Source organism: Erpetoichthys calabaricus, chromosome 10 (genome assembly GCF_900747795.2).
Source record: "Erpetoichthys calabaricus chromosome 10, fErpCal1.3, whole genome shotgun sequence".
Taxonomy (NCBI): Eukaryota; Metazoa; Chordata; class Cladistia; order Polypteriformes; family Polypteridae; genus Erpetoichthys; species Erpetoichthys calabaricus.
This window is the reverse complement of record NC_041403.2, coordinates 124,970,395-124,985,375: the sequence shown is the minus strand read 5'-3', so window position 1 is coordinate 124,985,375 and position 14,981 is coordinate 124,970,395. Positions and strand designations below refer to the sequence as shown.

Here is a 14,981-nt window from a genome sequence, read left to right as displayed (position 1 = left end):
TTACACAAGGATCTGGACCAGATCTGTTCACCTTCTAATTCATGCTAGTGTCACTCTAAATAGATTTGGTCATCTCTTCCCTCAGCCACCAACTACTGTTTTGAGACTGATCAAATCTCCTCACATTACAGGCTAAACAGTTATGTTCCAGTTCATCCATTGTATCATTGTGTGACACTGAGCAGACCCATTGAATTTTTTGACTGTTTATTCACTGCCAGTGTTACAGCATGTCTGCTCATGTCCCAGTTCATCCCTATGTTGATTTGAACACTTCCACTCATCTATCCATTTAGCTGCTGACTCACAGTTTGACTCTGAGCACAGCTGATGACACTGCCATCATAGACCTGATCACCAATAATGATGGCTTATACAGAAAAGGTATCAATGGTGTCAGCACACCAATCTCACCCGGCATGTCAACAAAACCAAGGAGCTGGTCATAGGTGTCAGAATGCAGAAGGCAAACCACACTAAAGTCTACACCGGAGGGGACACTGTTGAGAGAGTGAGAAGACTTAAATTTCTTGGAGGCTGGCACACAACACATTTTGTTTCTAGTCCAAAAGGCTCATTAGCACCTTTAAATCTTCAGGCGCCTGAGGACAGCTCATATTTCCCCCTCTGTTTCCACAAACTTCTACAGGTGTACAGTAGAGTCCAACCTCAATGGATGCATCACACCCTGGTACACCACCTGCTTGGCTCAAGATAGTAAAGCACTTCAGAGGGTGGTGAAGACAGTGCCCTCTGTTCAGGATATAAACAATATTTTCTGCCTTAGAAAGGCAAACAGTATTATTACATCCTGACCAGCCGCTTTCTCATTCCTCCCTTCTGGTACAGGACCATTGACACTCGCACTAGTAGATTCAGTTTCCACCCACAAGTCATAAGTATATTGTATATTTGCTTCATACTGTGAACATTTTTTATCTATTTATTTATTTTTTGTATTGTATTTTAGTCAACTGTTTCAAAGAAACATGCAAGTAAGAATTTCATTGTACTCATGACAATAAACTTGACCTCCACACTTTCTCATTCCTCCATGTGTCATGAGGTCAGTTGATTGCTGTGTAATTATTTTCACCTCCCTTTTCAATCACTGAACTCCTGCTGTGACTTGAAATGCATCCCTGCACTTTCTGGTGCCACCCTTGGCTAGTCTGCTCAACTCCTGATCAACTCAAATCCTGATTTGCACTGTGACTGTAAGCAGGTCTCCTGACCTTCTTATTCAGGTTTCTGACTCACCTACATGTATCTCCAGTGACATGATGTATGCTTCTGAGTTGATCTGGTCAGGTTTCTGCTCAGTCTCTCACTCTCCATACCAGTTCATCCCAGTGTCACTCTGAACTCACTTGCTCACTCCCCAGCTAAGCTATGTGCCTCAGCCCCTTATCACAGAAATGTTAGTTATTTGGGTATAAAAACTACCATGAATGCAGCCTCCATAAGGCTGGAAGTCAATATCCTTTTTTCTGCTGGGATGTTTGTATTATGAACCTGATTAAGACATTTCATCTAACCAGTGCTATAATTGTATAAATATGCATTCTGAATGATTGCATTTTTTTGCTTTGGGATAGTAGTGTTCAAGACGAAAAGCATCAATTGATAAATTAGAGTTAGCTGTCTGCCTAAAATAAAGGGGTCAACGGGAAACATCTTTGTCTACACAGAACTGCAGCTAACTGCAACTGTGGAACTTTGTGTGGGAGTAAATGCAGACTGGTCACATCATGGAGAACAGATCACAGCATGGTTCACTGCCAGCTAAACTCAGGCAGGAGGCTCGACTGTCTCAATATTTGTACCACAAGGGGATCAGTAATTGGCAATAATTGATCACAAACAGATCACAATCCTCTCCAAAACCCATCTTGGTCCATTGTAGCTCTCCATATGCACATTCTTCAACTCTGACCCTCAGTGGGTGGGAACTGCTATGTGTGAAGTACAGGTGGCATCTTGTTATACAGTGTATAAATCAGTACCTCTTCTCTAGAGGCTTTTTCATTAAATCCAAGGGTATTCAGAAGCTTTATTATATAGTAATGAAATGCTGCTTTATTGAGAATAAACCTCCAGGCCAAACTAGTGCTGCACTAAATTACTGGCTGCTAAGTCATTTGCTTGCCTGCCCCTATTCCACACAGTATACACTCACTAGTAAGGATAGTTTTTTTTTTGTTATCCTTTTAAAATAATTACTTTTTCATGATATTAGGTTCCCAAACAGAGTTTTTCATTTAATTTTATAATATAACGAATCACGTCACACATTGTGTAGGTATCCTTGTGTTATTTGCTGTGTAGCCATAACAGAGAGCCACACCCTGGGAGTTGATGGCTGCTCCAGGCGCTTAGGAGAGCCTCATTGCTCAAAAGTGACTCCTACATCTGTCACAATGTTCCCCAGATATTATCTGTCGTTGTTGCAGCCTAGCTACCTGAGTGTTGAAGTCTGACTGTTGTGGCTTAGAGATGGCCTGTGTCAGGCCTATTACTAGTAGGTTAAGGGGATTGCAGATAACACAGTGGTCAGACATGTTTCTGTCTGTCCATCCCTCACAGACTTCTTCCAATTATAATGTCAAGATGGACCAGAACTCATCCCTACCATATTGGGCACAAAGTATTAAAGTTTGCCTTTGGTTAGTTATGCTATCTTTCTTCTGTACTGATAACAAGCCCTTGGCAATGGTTAACTTCTTTCAGATTTGGTAATTTCCTCATTTGATTTGTCTGACTATTTCTTTTTGACCTGAGGAATTCTTTATGGTGGTCTCTAAGCCCTGTAAAGATTGCTTTATAAAATTAAAACTGATGCACTGGAGAAGAAGATTAGTGAGACAGAGATGGACTAACTGGTAACATCTCCACTGGCTGAGCTCTCACCAGTGAACTGTCTTACCGATTAGGTAACTCTGAGAGATGTGGTCACTGGACACTTGCTTGAGACTCAGGTAAGCCGCTGGTGAAGGCATGCAGGTCAAGTTTCATCTCCACTCCTTGACCAAACTGGAGCGCTAGCTTTCCTGTTCCAATCATTGATCTCTGTTTTGAATGATCTTTATCTCTTACAGGGAGAGAGAGAACTGTCGAATCCCCCAATGGCATTAAACTTTAGGTAGGAGTCAGTGATGGACAGGATGTCCTGAAAACACTAACAGAGTGTCCAAACTACACAGAGGCAGTGAGTGAGTAGGGGATCAAGCCGTAGTCCATGGATATGTGAGTGCCACATATGTGTGTCTGATGATGAATTTGCCAGCTCTGCTCAGGTATGCAGTACCACCCCAGGGTAAGAGGGGGCGCTATTGATAAATGTCTTTTCTCTTCCCTCCCCTTCATAGCTCAGAGAAGATGGCCCAGGAAACAGACTGACCATGCCCCCACAAGTCCTGCTCCTTCTAGGCCTGTTTTGTATCATACCGTCCCTGTGTTTATTCCTCTGTCTTTTTACTTTGCATTTTGCCAAAGCAACTATTTTTGGGACTCTGCAAGTCACTCTGTTTCACAGAGAGTCAGTAGTACTAATCGCTGGGCCTCCATGATATTTACCTTTACTTTATTTAGAAATTTTTACATGACTTAATGCCTTTTAAAGTCATTACAAGATGCTCTACAAAAATGACACAAATTAATTTCAATGAAAAAATTGACACAAATGAATTACAATGAAAAAACAGATTACACAATAATTCAGAGTCAGATAGTACTAAGTGAGTGCAACTGTCCCAGCATGAAATCAGTGTGTGAAATGATGAAGAGATAATCAGGAGTAAGAATTGGTAGACTATACAGCAAAATTAGTTTGAGCTCAGGGTAAAGCAAGAATGGAACTACTTGGATTATCTGTTATTTAGTTTCTGCTAGGTAACAAGACTTTGAATAATGCTATTTTGTTCGTAAGATGTACATTAGAATGTGGCTATCTATAGTGCTTGTACGCTCTTTAAAATGAAGATACCAGAGTGGCTCTTCAGAGCAATGCTCAATCAGATTTAATTCCCAAAAGAACCATCCAGCAGAAAGAACCTTTATTTATTTTGATTCACAACAGGCTTCATACAGTAAATTACCATGAATAAATGGTAACAGTTTTATGAAATGCCAATTGAGTTCCTGTTTTGAAAATAGCTAAGTTCAGGTTTTCTTGATCTGGTGTATCCTGCTAGGTAGTCTACTGTCCATTAAAGATTTCTGTTATACCCACATATTGAACATTTATCAAAGCCCAAAGAACCCATCCAAATTCCATGAAGACCTTACAGAATGAAATGGTACTTTATCAAGTAATGGTTCCACACAAGCCAATAAAGTGCCCTTTTTGAACCACGTAATTCACTGGTATAAAACAAGACTTAACAAAGGCTCTGTTTGTTTTACAGATGCAGAATAGTAAGCTTAAACCCTGTTCAGTGGTGTTACAGAGTGTTATAGTATACAAATAAATCAAATATGGAAAAAAAAGAAATGAAAATGCACAAATTTACACATTCTCCATGATATCAGTTTTCACTGCAAGTTGCAAAATGAGGCACTGGACCAAAAAGTGGACAAATGTCAGAGGAAGACCTCATTGTCTATTAGGTCTAAACAGGGTAGGCAGTAACACAGCTTTTTAACCCTTTAAACTCAGCCTCATTTACATCCATTTTCTGCTACTTTGATTTAACTGGCTATAACTTCAACATGCTTCATTCAATATTCATGATCTACCCCTCAAAATAAAGGTCACATGCTTCTCTTTCAGAACTACCTCATACTTCTGGAGAATTGAGTTATGTTGCATGCATATGTTGCAGCAGAATAAGCTGCAAAATTTAGTAAGGTTTATACCAAAACATGCACTTTGAATGATAATCTTATTTCCATAGGTGTTGAAATAATCTTACAAACACTATAAAAGCATCAGCAAATTGGTCAGGAACACCCAGAAAACAATGGTTATGAAATATTTGCAAGAAATATGTCTAGTGTTACTGTTCTGAAGCAGTACAAAAAACAGGATTCTATTTCTGTGCTTTTACTGTTTTCAAATAAACATCCATAGCATAAATATCCATTATTGAAGACCCATGACCTATGTATGATTCAGAAGGGCTGATCCTACTCTGTCAGAATATATATATACTTGGCAAAGAAATTATACTGTTTATCCAAATTCCAACACCAGCACTTACAAGGTTCAAAAACATCTTTACAAAAAAAAATTCTGAAATAAAGAAAGTGGAATCTGCCGTCATTTGTAAGTTGAAACACCCCTCTCATGTAGTAGATAATGTTCTGTCCATATGTTCTACAGTATATACGTTCTGTTCTGTGTTACAGCAATTTACTGTCGTTGAGGAAAGAAAAAAATATCGCAATGGGATATCAGGGTATGCAACACCTCATTTTAACAGGAAAGCACTGTACATGCATTATAGAAGAGAGGAAATTAATAATTTTATGCAGTTTTTAAAAAAAATTTGCATTATTATTTCTGGTAAAGCTACCAGGTCTAAAACAATGGGGCTGAGTTTAAAGTGTTAAATTGCCAACAGAGTTATGATGATAGGTTTATATCTGGAATAGTTGAGACAGTGGAGATGTGTCAGCTGACCGTTGCATTTAGTCAGGAGTCTGGCGGCAACATTTTGGATCTGTTGTACATTTTCAGTACTTTATCCGGAAAGCTCTCCAGGAAAAGAACAGCAATAATGTTAGTAAAATGTTACAAAGTTGTGACAGTGCATGCACCCATAAGGGATGAACTCTTTTTTGCTCATGCATGGAAGTCTTGAGTGCAGGTAAGATATGGTTTGGGTGTACTTGTCAATGTAGCTCCAATGTTGTGGACAGAAGGATGGGCTGCCAGGATTTGAGTTGCACTAGGAAGTGGCAGTTGAAGGTAGTTGAATCACCACTCATTGAGCACTGGACACAAATGCTTGCTGCTGTCACACAGATGGACCATTGGAGTGCATGAGTAGCGTTGATCTGTTTTTGCTGATCCTTGTGCAGAATCTCCACTCTATATTGAGTATTCTTATTTTGAATTTTACAGAGTTGATATGAAGGGTGTCAGTGAAGGCAGGTTCATCTTCTTCCTGACTTCTCTGCTCTGCTGTATTATCATCCTAAGGGAAGGGTACTAGAGAGCATTGCTATACTGACCACTAAGCAAAGACCACTGTAAATACAGAGGTGTGGTTTGAGTGCATCTGTTGAGGAAGCTTTACTCTTATGTCTGTTAGAAGATGGAAAGGCTACAAAGCATCAGTGTGTCACAGAAAGAGAATTGTCTGAATGACAGTGAAAGAAGGCTTCAGTTTTTCAGAATAGTTTCTGACAAGCCATTCACATGGCACCCTTGCTAAGACATGTACAGTACTGATAGAGTAGAGCGGAACGATAACCTTTGGAGTGGCCTGCTAGTCAGTCAGAGAATACAAGCTTCATTATGGAAGAGCTACTTCAATGCCTTACCCCTTCACCCTCTTTTGCCGACAAAATCTCAAACTTTTATAGCAGACTAACATAAAAATGTTATTAGCCCTTCGGAGCCACAGTACAATCTGCATGGAGCAGTGTCCCAGCTACCGTCTGTTAGAAGACAAGCAGATCAACCTGCAACCCTGACTAAACCATAACATGTTAAACAAGTGGGTTATGTGAAGTTAAAAAAAAAATGTAGGAACTGTGAACATTTCAAAGGCAGTTTTTTTTTTTGTTAACAAGTTGCTCTTAAGTCTTGAAGTCGATAGATGGGAATTCTTACCCCTGCAAGGGGGCTTTCATGATTCAAGCAGATTAAAATCTGTCAATTTATGGTCAAATGAAAGGTAGACAAGGTTAGAATTAGAAGGTGACTGTTGTCAGGAATTCGATCATTCTTACTCTAATGAGGGTGGGAAATTAGAGAACGTGCTTCTGTGCTCCAGAAAGCATCATTGCTTCTAAATTGTGTACAGTGTTGGTCCAAAGCCAAAACTTTATGATTCTCTAGCAAGCACAGAAGGAAACTATGCATTAAAAAAACAGTGGGCCATTGTGCGGGGTGCTTTTTTATAAGAGAAGACAGATAGACAGTATGTCACTACTTTCCATACTGCACGGGATGCCTTATGAGCTTTTTAACTTCCCATTACTCACATGTCACAAGTATCTAATACACTCTAAAAAAAACCCCAACATTTTATATAAATGTAGAGTGTAATGAAGTCATCAAATCAGGGATTAGTCAATTGGTGCCCACTTAAATGCTGCCCGTTATATTCTCTGAGAGAGCAAGGCAGAATTTAGTTCTAATCATAGCCACTGACTTTGAGAAGTGCTGAGATTCAAAGATCAGCTCAGGGTTCAGCAACTCAGAGATCTGCCTGTGTTACAGTGCTAAGAGTGTGCCCTACAGCAGGAGCAGATTTAAATAATAAAAAAAGACAGTGAATATTAGTGGGAAATTATCAGACAAGTGAGCCATCAGGGCACTGTGTGTGTGTGTGCCTGCTACAGGTCCTTAAATCCTCACAGGTCGAGAGTCAGAACATGTTGCTTATTCAGATTTATTTACCAATGCTTTTTACGGATATTATTCATATAGTGTTATTAATGCTTTGACAACTGGAACTTTGTCATGCTGACAAAGCTGTCTTTTAAGTTGAGTTTGAGAGAAAGAGAGAGAGAGTCAAACATGATATCTGCACAGGTTTTAAAATAAGAGATAGTAGGAGTTTAGGGAATTATGAATGGTTAACATTAACGAAAGGGTCAAGAGGAAGGACTATCACATTTCAGCTTATTCCAATTAGATTAAATATAGTATATCTTCACATTATTAATTCACATTTACTTCATTACTCATCTAGCTCCAGGACAAATGCTACCTCCTTTATCACGTGTGGAAAAGTAGTGGGGTGAGAAACTCCCTCACATAAACACCCTGCCCATCCATCTAATATGATTTAAGCATTTAAAAGAGTTGTTTCCTCAGACAGTCAAGGTTATTGAAAGAAAGAAAGAAAGAAAGAAAGAAAGAAAGAAAGAAAGAAAGAAAGAAAGAAAGAAAGAAAGAAAGAAAGAAAGAAAGAAAGAAAGAAAGATCTGTAACAAATTCCATAAATTGTAATCATGAATAGATGATAACAGATTTGTAAAATACCAGTGGGATCCTGATTTTGAAAGGACTCTTACTGCATATAGTAACACAGGCACAGTGCAGGTTTTTAATCTGTTGTATCCTGTTAGGTAGTTTACTATACATTAAAGATATCTATCTATCTATCTATCTATCTATCTATCTATCTATCTATCTATCTATCTATCTATCTATCTATCTATCTATCTATCTATCTATCTATCTATCTATCTATCTATCTATCTATCTATCTATCTATCTATCTATCTATCTATCTATCTATCTATCTATCTATCTATCTATCTATCTATCTGTCTATCTATCTATCTATCAGGAGGTCCATAGACTATCATTAGAAAAGTGAGGTAAAATTGATGAGCATAGATGTTTTATAGTTCACTTGCTACCTGCTACATTATTGCAAACATGAGGGAGCATGTAGTCCGCACAACTGATTAATGGTTAATCCTGTCACCACCCTTCACAATTGATTCCATTTTTCCATGTATTGCATCCCTGCCTATGCTTGTTTTGATGTTGTTTTTGGCTACTTCTGACCTAGTCTTCTTAATTTATGACTATGTCCTGTCAGCCCAGTCTACAACCTTCTTGTTCATCCTCGTATGCACTTATAGTTATCTCTCTATCAGATGAAGACTGAATCATGAGCATGGAGGTTCTGGTCAAATGTGCATGGATTAAAGTATCTAATGACATTATCAAAGGATGTGAGACTGAAGGATGGTGATAATGAAAAAGTGTCAGTAGCAAATTGGTAAAATACATGTATTAAGACACATCTGAGGACTTGTGCACCAAATGCTATACTATAGTCAGATAAATAGAAAGTCAGAAATCAAAAAATGCCTATAAGCACAGTATATCTAACACAAGTTAAGGCATGAAGCAAAGGATACAAAAAGCCTGCATGAATGAGCCCAGGAGTGTTTGTAGAAGAATGTTTAAAATGACTCAGATCTGAGCTTGCATGGTTAACAGCAAGAGGTGGGCATGAAAAAGAGCATCAGGGTAGACAATTGTGAAAGGACACTGTTAATAACTTTGTGAAGTGTCTCAGCAGCTAGAGATGAACAGTTAAGTATGGGTTTGCTCTTATTTTTTGTACATTTAGGTTTGATTACACATGGACAAAATGACTATCATAACACAATCTTGCCATAATTGTGGATCTGACACTGCTGATTTTCCATTACGTTCTGGCCTCATATTACTGTTAATATTCATACGGTATTTAACAAAATGCATATTCCTTGAACATGGCTATATGAGGCTACAGCATCCATTAAAAATCAATTTAGAATAAACCACCACTCTTCTCCTAGCAGGCAAACAGTTGCATTGACAACTCAGATGAGTGGTTTTGTAAAGCTCTTTCGAAAGATAGTAATACCAGAATGAGAAGGTGTTACTCACCACTTCATTGTGCTTTACACATTATTATACTTTAAATTATTTTTGAAAAATAAAAGGCACCCTCAATATGTACACACAAACACATTAACCATGTAGCAAAACAAAGGAAGGCCTGCTTTATTGTATTGCATTAGTTTTGGTTATACTACTATATAGCATACCTCTGCTGGGGTTTTGATATATTCTTCAATTTACAGAATTGCAGGCACTCACTCTTATGATGAGAATCACAATACATTGGGGGGCTAATGAAAAACAGAATCACTATAATATATTGCTTTAACTTCCTTTGCAATGCTTACTCCTTTTAAAGTCAGTTGAAGATTCATGAATCTTTACTCATATGTGAATTTTTAGTTTTATTATTATTATAATGTTGGGATTACTAAATAATTGTAACTGCTTCTGTTTAAAAATCATAATTGAGATAATATTATGATGTAAACAATTTTCTAAATAATGTTTAGGTAAAATATGAGTAAATACATACAAGCATAGGCATATATCCTTCTGACTTGTCATATATATCTCTCTGATTTTTTCCAGACAAATTAATGAATTGCAGCGATAGAAATACATTAAATCAAACACATTGAAAAGCTTGAGGTGCTGTAATGCAGAGGCTGTGTATTCTCCAGTTTGCCTGCAAGTCCTAAAAAGTGACTTAAGATGTGCTATATTGGTACTCTGGGAATCACTACATTGTGAACTTTAGCCCTACTAGACAACAAGTGACCCAAGCCTGACCCTTGGTGCCAGCTGATCTAGGTAAAGCACTTGGAGGTCTTCAAGGTTTTTTGAAATCAGTTCTCCTAGTATGGATTCACATTCAAAAGAAACCAACCTTGGATGGGGTCACAGTGGTCATTGACACATACACATTCACAACATAAGTTCATTTTTCTATACTATTTAAAAGCATGCATGAGAATTCCACAGACACACTGGGAATACATGAAGTCTCCACACAGGCGCTGCCCTAATTTGGAACTGAACTGAAGTTCAAGCTCCTTAAAGTGGCAGTTCTACTCACTGCACCACCCTGCTGTACAATAATAAAACACTAAACATGTATTAATTAAAAGCAGGGTCAGTCAACTGTGTAATAACAGTAATAACCACAATATTAATACATTAATCAGTAATTAAATCCAAAACATTAGAATAGCAATAATATCAGAGTAATGTTTTATTAGTAACGTCAAACTAGTTAAAATCAATGCCTGCAATAATACAATTATGAAAATTTAAAGCCATTACTGACTGGGCCAGGATTATCATCAAACAGATAGAAACAGAACATAACATGACATGCTTAAACCTCCATAATCCAACAGGAGCATTATTTGCAAGGCAGGCATCAGCCCTGGACAGGATGTCAGTTCATTGCAGGGCTCAATCAGGCACAGACTCACACTCTCACATAGCCCATTCAGAATAGCACGACAGCCTAACCTAACCAGTATGTCTTTGGAGATGCAGGGGATGGTCAGAGTACCAGGAAAACACACTCCTCCATTAAAATAAGAATCATAGCAGGCAATAACTATATATCTATAAACACAGCAACAATAATATACTGAAGCAAAAAAGAAACAGAAACAGAATTGTTACTGATATATATATATATATATATATATATATATATATATATATATATATATATATATATATATATATATATATAGTGATTAATATAATGCATGGAATGAACATATTATGGCAAGAGCATAATTAAAGCAATTAAATATATACTGTATAATCACAGTATGAACTAAACTGCAGATAGATAGATAGATAGATAGATAGATAGATAGATAGATAGATAGATAGATAGATAGATAGATAGATAGGGTCAAGGTATAAAAGCATCACTATAAAAAATTAATTTTCTAGTAATATTATAAACTATGCAACATTTATTTACATTTGAACACCAACAAACAAGGTGGCCCCGATGATAGTATCAATGCTCTTTCATTACGAATTAAATCAAAACACACTGTGAAAACTAATTTGCCTACAACAATAAAGATTTTTATGATTGACAACCAAGATATATAATAAAAACCTTTCCTATGTAACCATTTATGTCATCAGATCATAATAGAAGACATTGCGTTACAAGGATTATATTTAGGTAGTATTGTAAGGGTCTATTCTTAGATTTGCAAAATCTCTTGCACCTGTGAGAAAGTCGATTTCTACTATTGGGGGATGGACTCGTATTAACACAAAGACATAACATAATCTGAGCAGAAGCATACACTGAATAAGCATTCATAGATTCATATAGAGAAAAAAAAACATGTTTTGCTAAAAGCATGTCCACACTACATACAGTAGGATTATTCATTCATTTTCTGGTGAATTTGTTAGTCATCAAAATGTGGCCCTAAATCGGCAGGTAAACCGTCTGCGTAGTAAACGTGCAAGTATCTATCCATTCCTTCCTCCATTCTTCAGCGGGCGCTATCCATGGTGCTGACTGCCAGGCAGCTTCCTCTCGGATCTCCGACATTGCGTGCTTGCAAACACATCACCTTTGGGTTGTCATGCTGAGCGCGGTTTGGCCCTTTTCTAATATATTCAGAATAAACCCCGAGTGCATGGGTTGTATTTAATGAAAGTGCCTAACGTGCGCGGCTACGTGTGGTACAGCAGATCCCTGGGTGTAAGCGAGCTGGTGTCTTCGTTTTTTCGCACGTCAGATGCCAGTTCCTGTTCGCACCCAGGGCTCCGCTGAGAGCGTGGTGAAGGATGGTGGTGGCCGGGGGGATAAATAGCCTTTGGGAGGCGCGCATTTTTTTTTCATCGCTATTCCTTCTCCGCCATCTACAAACGCGAAGTATGGGAATTGTGCATTAGAATTGATTCCAAAGTAGCATTATTAGCCCGATATATAGTGTCACTGTTTGCCTCATCAAACAACCACAGACTGCATCCTTTTCGTAATACGTATTATTTTGGATAAAAATGAAAAGAGAGAGAGAAAAAAAAAATATGCTCATGCATCATGCACATGTCTTGGTAGCATTTACTAAAAATGAATTCCCAACTAATAAAGCCATTTGTTTATTTCGTCTGACATTACTGCTATAGAATAACAGGTGCAGCCCTCTCATCTATGCGTGCACCGCTGCATCCCCTGACCTACCTCTACTATGAAGGTCCTCTCCTCTCCACAGACGGAGACTACCCAGAAGAGAATGTGAAAATAACACGTCTTCCAACAGAAGCCTGGCAGCCCCGCTCTCCTCCGCTTCGCCCCTGTCCCTGCCATGCTCCCGCCACGACAGCGTTCGCTGTCAGCTTCCTCCACGCTGAGATTCCGTCTTTATCCCCGACACAAAGATGTTCCAGTACTCCCTGCTTTTCTTCTTTTTTCCTCTCCTTTATTTCCACTGCAGATCAACCACTAAACTCCGAGTCTCAGTGCGCAGAATCCGTCCTTAAAGCAACACAGCAGAATCTGAAGCGCCGGTGTGGGGACGTTGATCCGCTGCCGCTGCAGTTCAGTGTGACAGGCGCTATATTGAAAGCACGTTCAGCTAATGTATAGATTAGCTCATTCACAAAGAAAGAAGGGAGAAAACCTTACCGAATCGTGGAGGGTGTGGAAGTGTTGTTGATGGCGACTTGTTTCTTGTTTTAAATAGTCTAATATTTAATCAGTCCTTTGAAATCTCAACTTTTCCTTACAGCAAGCCCTTTGAGTTTCTTGGGTTCTATAATTGCATATTACACACGTTTTGTAGTAGAAATTAATAATAACCAAAATGAAGAACTTGTTCAAAATAAAATTTGGTTACGTTAAATCTATCTAACTTTGTCCTGTTAAACTCAATCTATATCTATGAAAATTATTTCTAAACCAGTGTTGCATTCGACGTTTTACATTTTGTAGTACATTATGAATCTGACTGTCCTTTCCGCGCAGCTGTATACCCCTCTTTTCCTTTTACTTCTGTTTTATTTGATGTGATGTGTTTATAACGTTGTGCAAATCTGGTTGGCTATGCGGAGACCACGCGCACTGCAACGTGTCGCCTTGTTAAGGTTCATTGTGTCCACTGAACACGATGAGCAAAGCTTCGGTGCTATCTATGGAAATTCCTGGAACTCTCAGAAATATTGCTCATCTCATGTACTGTAATACATTTAAAGCTGTAAGTAACTGATACCAATGAACTTAAAAGTGCACATTTTATGGTTTTCTGGTTCATCATAACTCTCGTAATTTAGAATTAGTACTTTTTTATTTTCTGTCATGAAGCTAGCATGAAAGACAATACAAACACAAATAAGGATAAATAAAAGTAGAAGATATGGAAACAAATACTGTATGAAAGACATACCCAAGAGATAAGCATGTCTTTATGAGTGTGAATGTTTGTGGCATGTGAAACACATAGTTAACTGATTAATTAGGCTTATTCTTTTTTTCCCCTGTCTTTCTTTTGTCCATATCTGTTATCTATTCCTGTTCTATATCTGCTTTTCCTGGAGTCCAATTTGGCAGCAGCGGGTGCTGGGCATGATGCCAGTCCATCTCACAGCACACTTTACACACATAATGAGCTAAGAGCCTTTGGATTGTATTTGGAAACAAGAGTTCCCATACAGAGAAAATCATGAGGACCCCGGGGGAATACATAAAGGCCTCTCACACGTCGCCCTACCAGGGAGCTGAACCATCGCCCGAGTGCCTCCTTAAAAAAAAAACAAAAAAACTTCAGTCTTTACTTGCATCAGAATTGAAATATATTGCAACAAATATAGCATTATTTATAGCAACTGTTTTTAGTGCCAGAATTTGTACTGAATGTTCTTATCTGGGTGGCTTGGTGGAGAAATTGTAGAGCTGTGGTGTTATTGGTTTCAGAAACCTGTTTCATTGCCTGTATAGAGCCTGGACATCCTCTTTATTGTCTGTTTTGGTTTTCTCCATGTACTCTGGTTTCCTTTCATATCTAAAACATATGAGGTTTAGTCTACTTGGCTTGAAATGAGTGGGAATGTGTGTGTGAGTGGTGTGCATGAATATGCTGTGATAGTAAAGTGACCCATCCAAGGCTGGGTGCTACTGTTTTAGTGATAGCTTTAATTCTGCAATGGAATGTTAGCTTCAGAAAATAGATAGATAGATAGACGGACGGACAGACAGACAGACAGACTGACTGACTACACAGGGCACCAGATACAGTAACTCACCAGACACTGAATAAATAAAATAAAGGATTTTTATTACACCAAAATGTGTTCCACAATCACCTCTCCAATAATCAGCAACAAATAAACAGTAAATCACAATTATTCTTCTACCTCCTCTCCTCTGCTGAATGTCGTCCACTGCCTCCCAACTCTGACTCCATGTGTGGCACTGGGCTTCCTTTTATGCCAGACCTAG

The 14,981-nt window shown here is 38.3% G+C and overlaps 1 protein-coding gene across 1 annotated transcript in view; it reads right to left on the bottom strand.

Annotated features, from left to right (window-relative positions):
* The window catches only part of mmp24 (matrix metallopeptidase 24), a 149,940-nt gene extending 136,787 nt beyond the window's left edge, over positions 1-13,153 (bottom strand). The window contains exon 1 of the mRNA XM_028810610.2: positions 12,729-13,153. Coding sequence (XP_028666443.1) covers positions 12,729-12,854 — 126 coding nt within the window. The 5' untranslated portion in view covers positions 12,855-13,153. The remainder of the gene's footprint in view (positions 1-12,728) is intronic.
* Between the last annotated feature and the right edge of the window lie 1,828 nt (positions 13,154-14,981).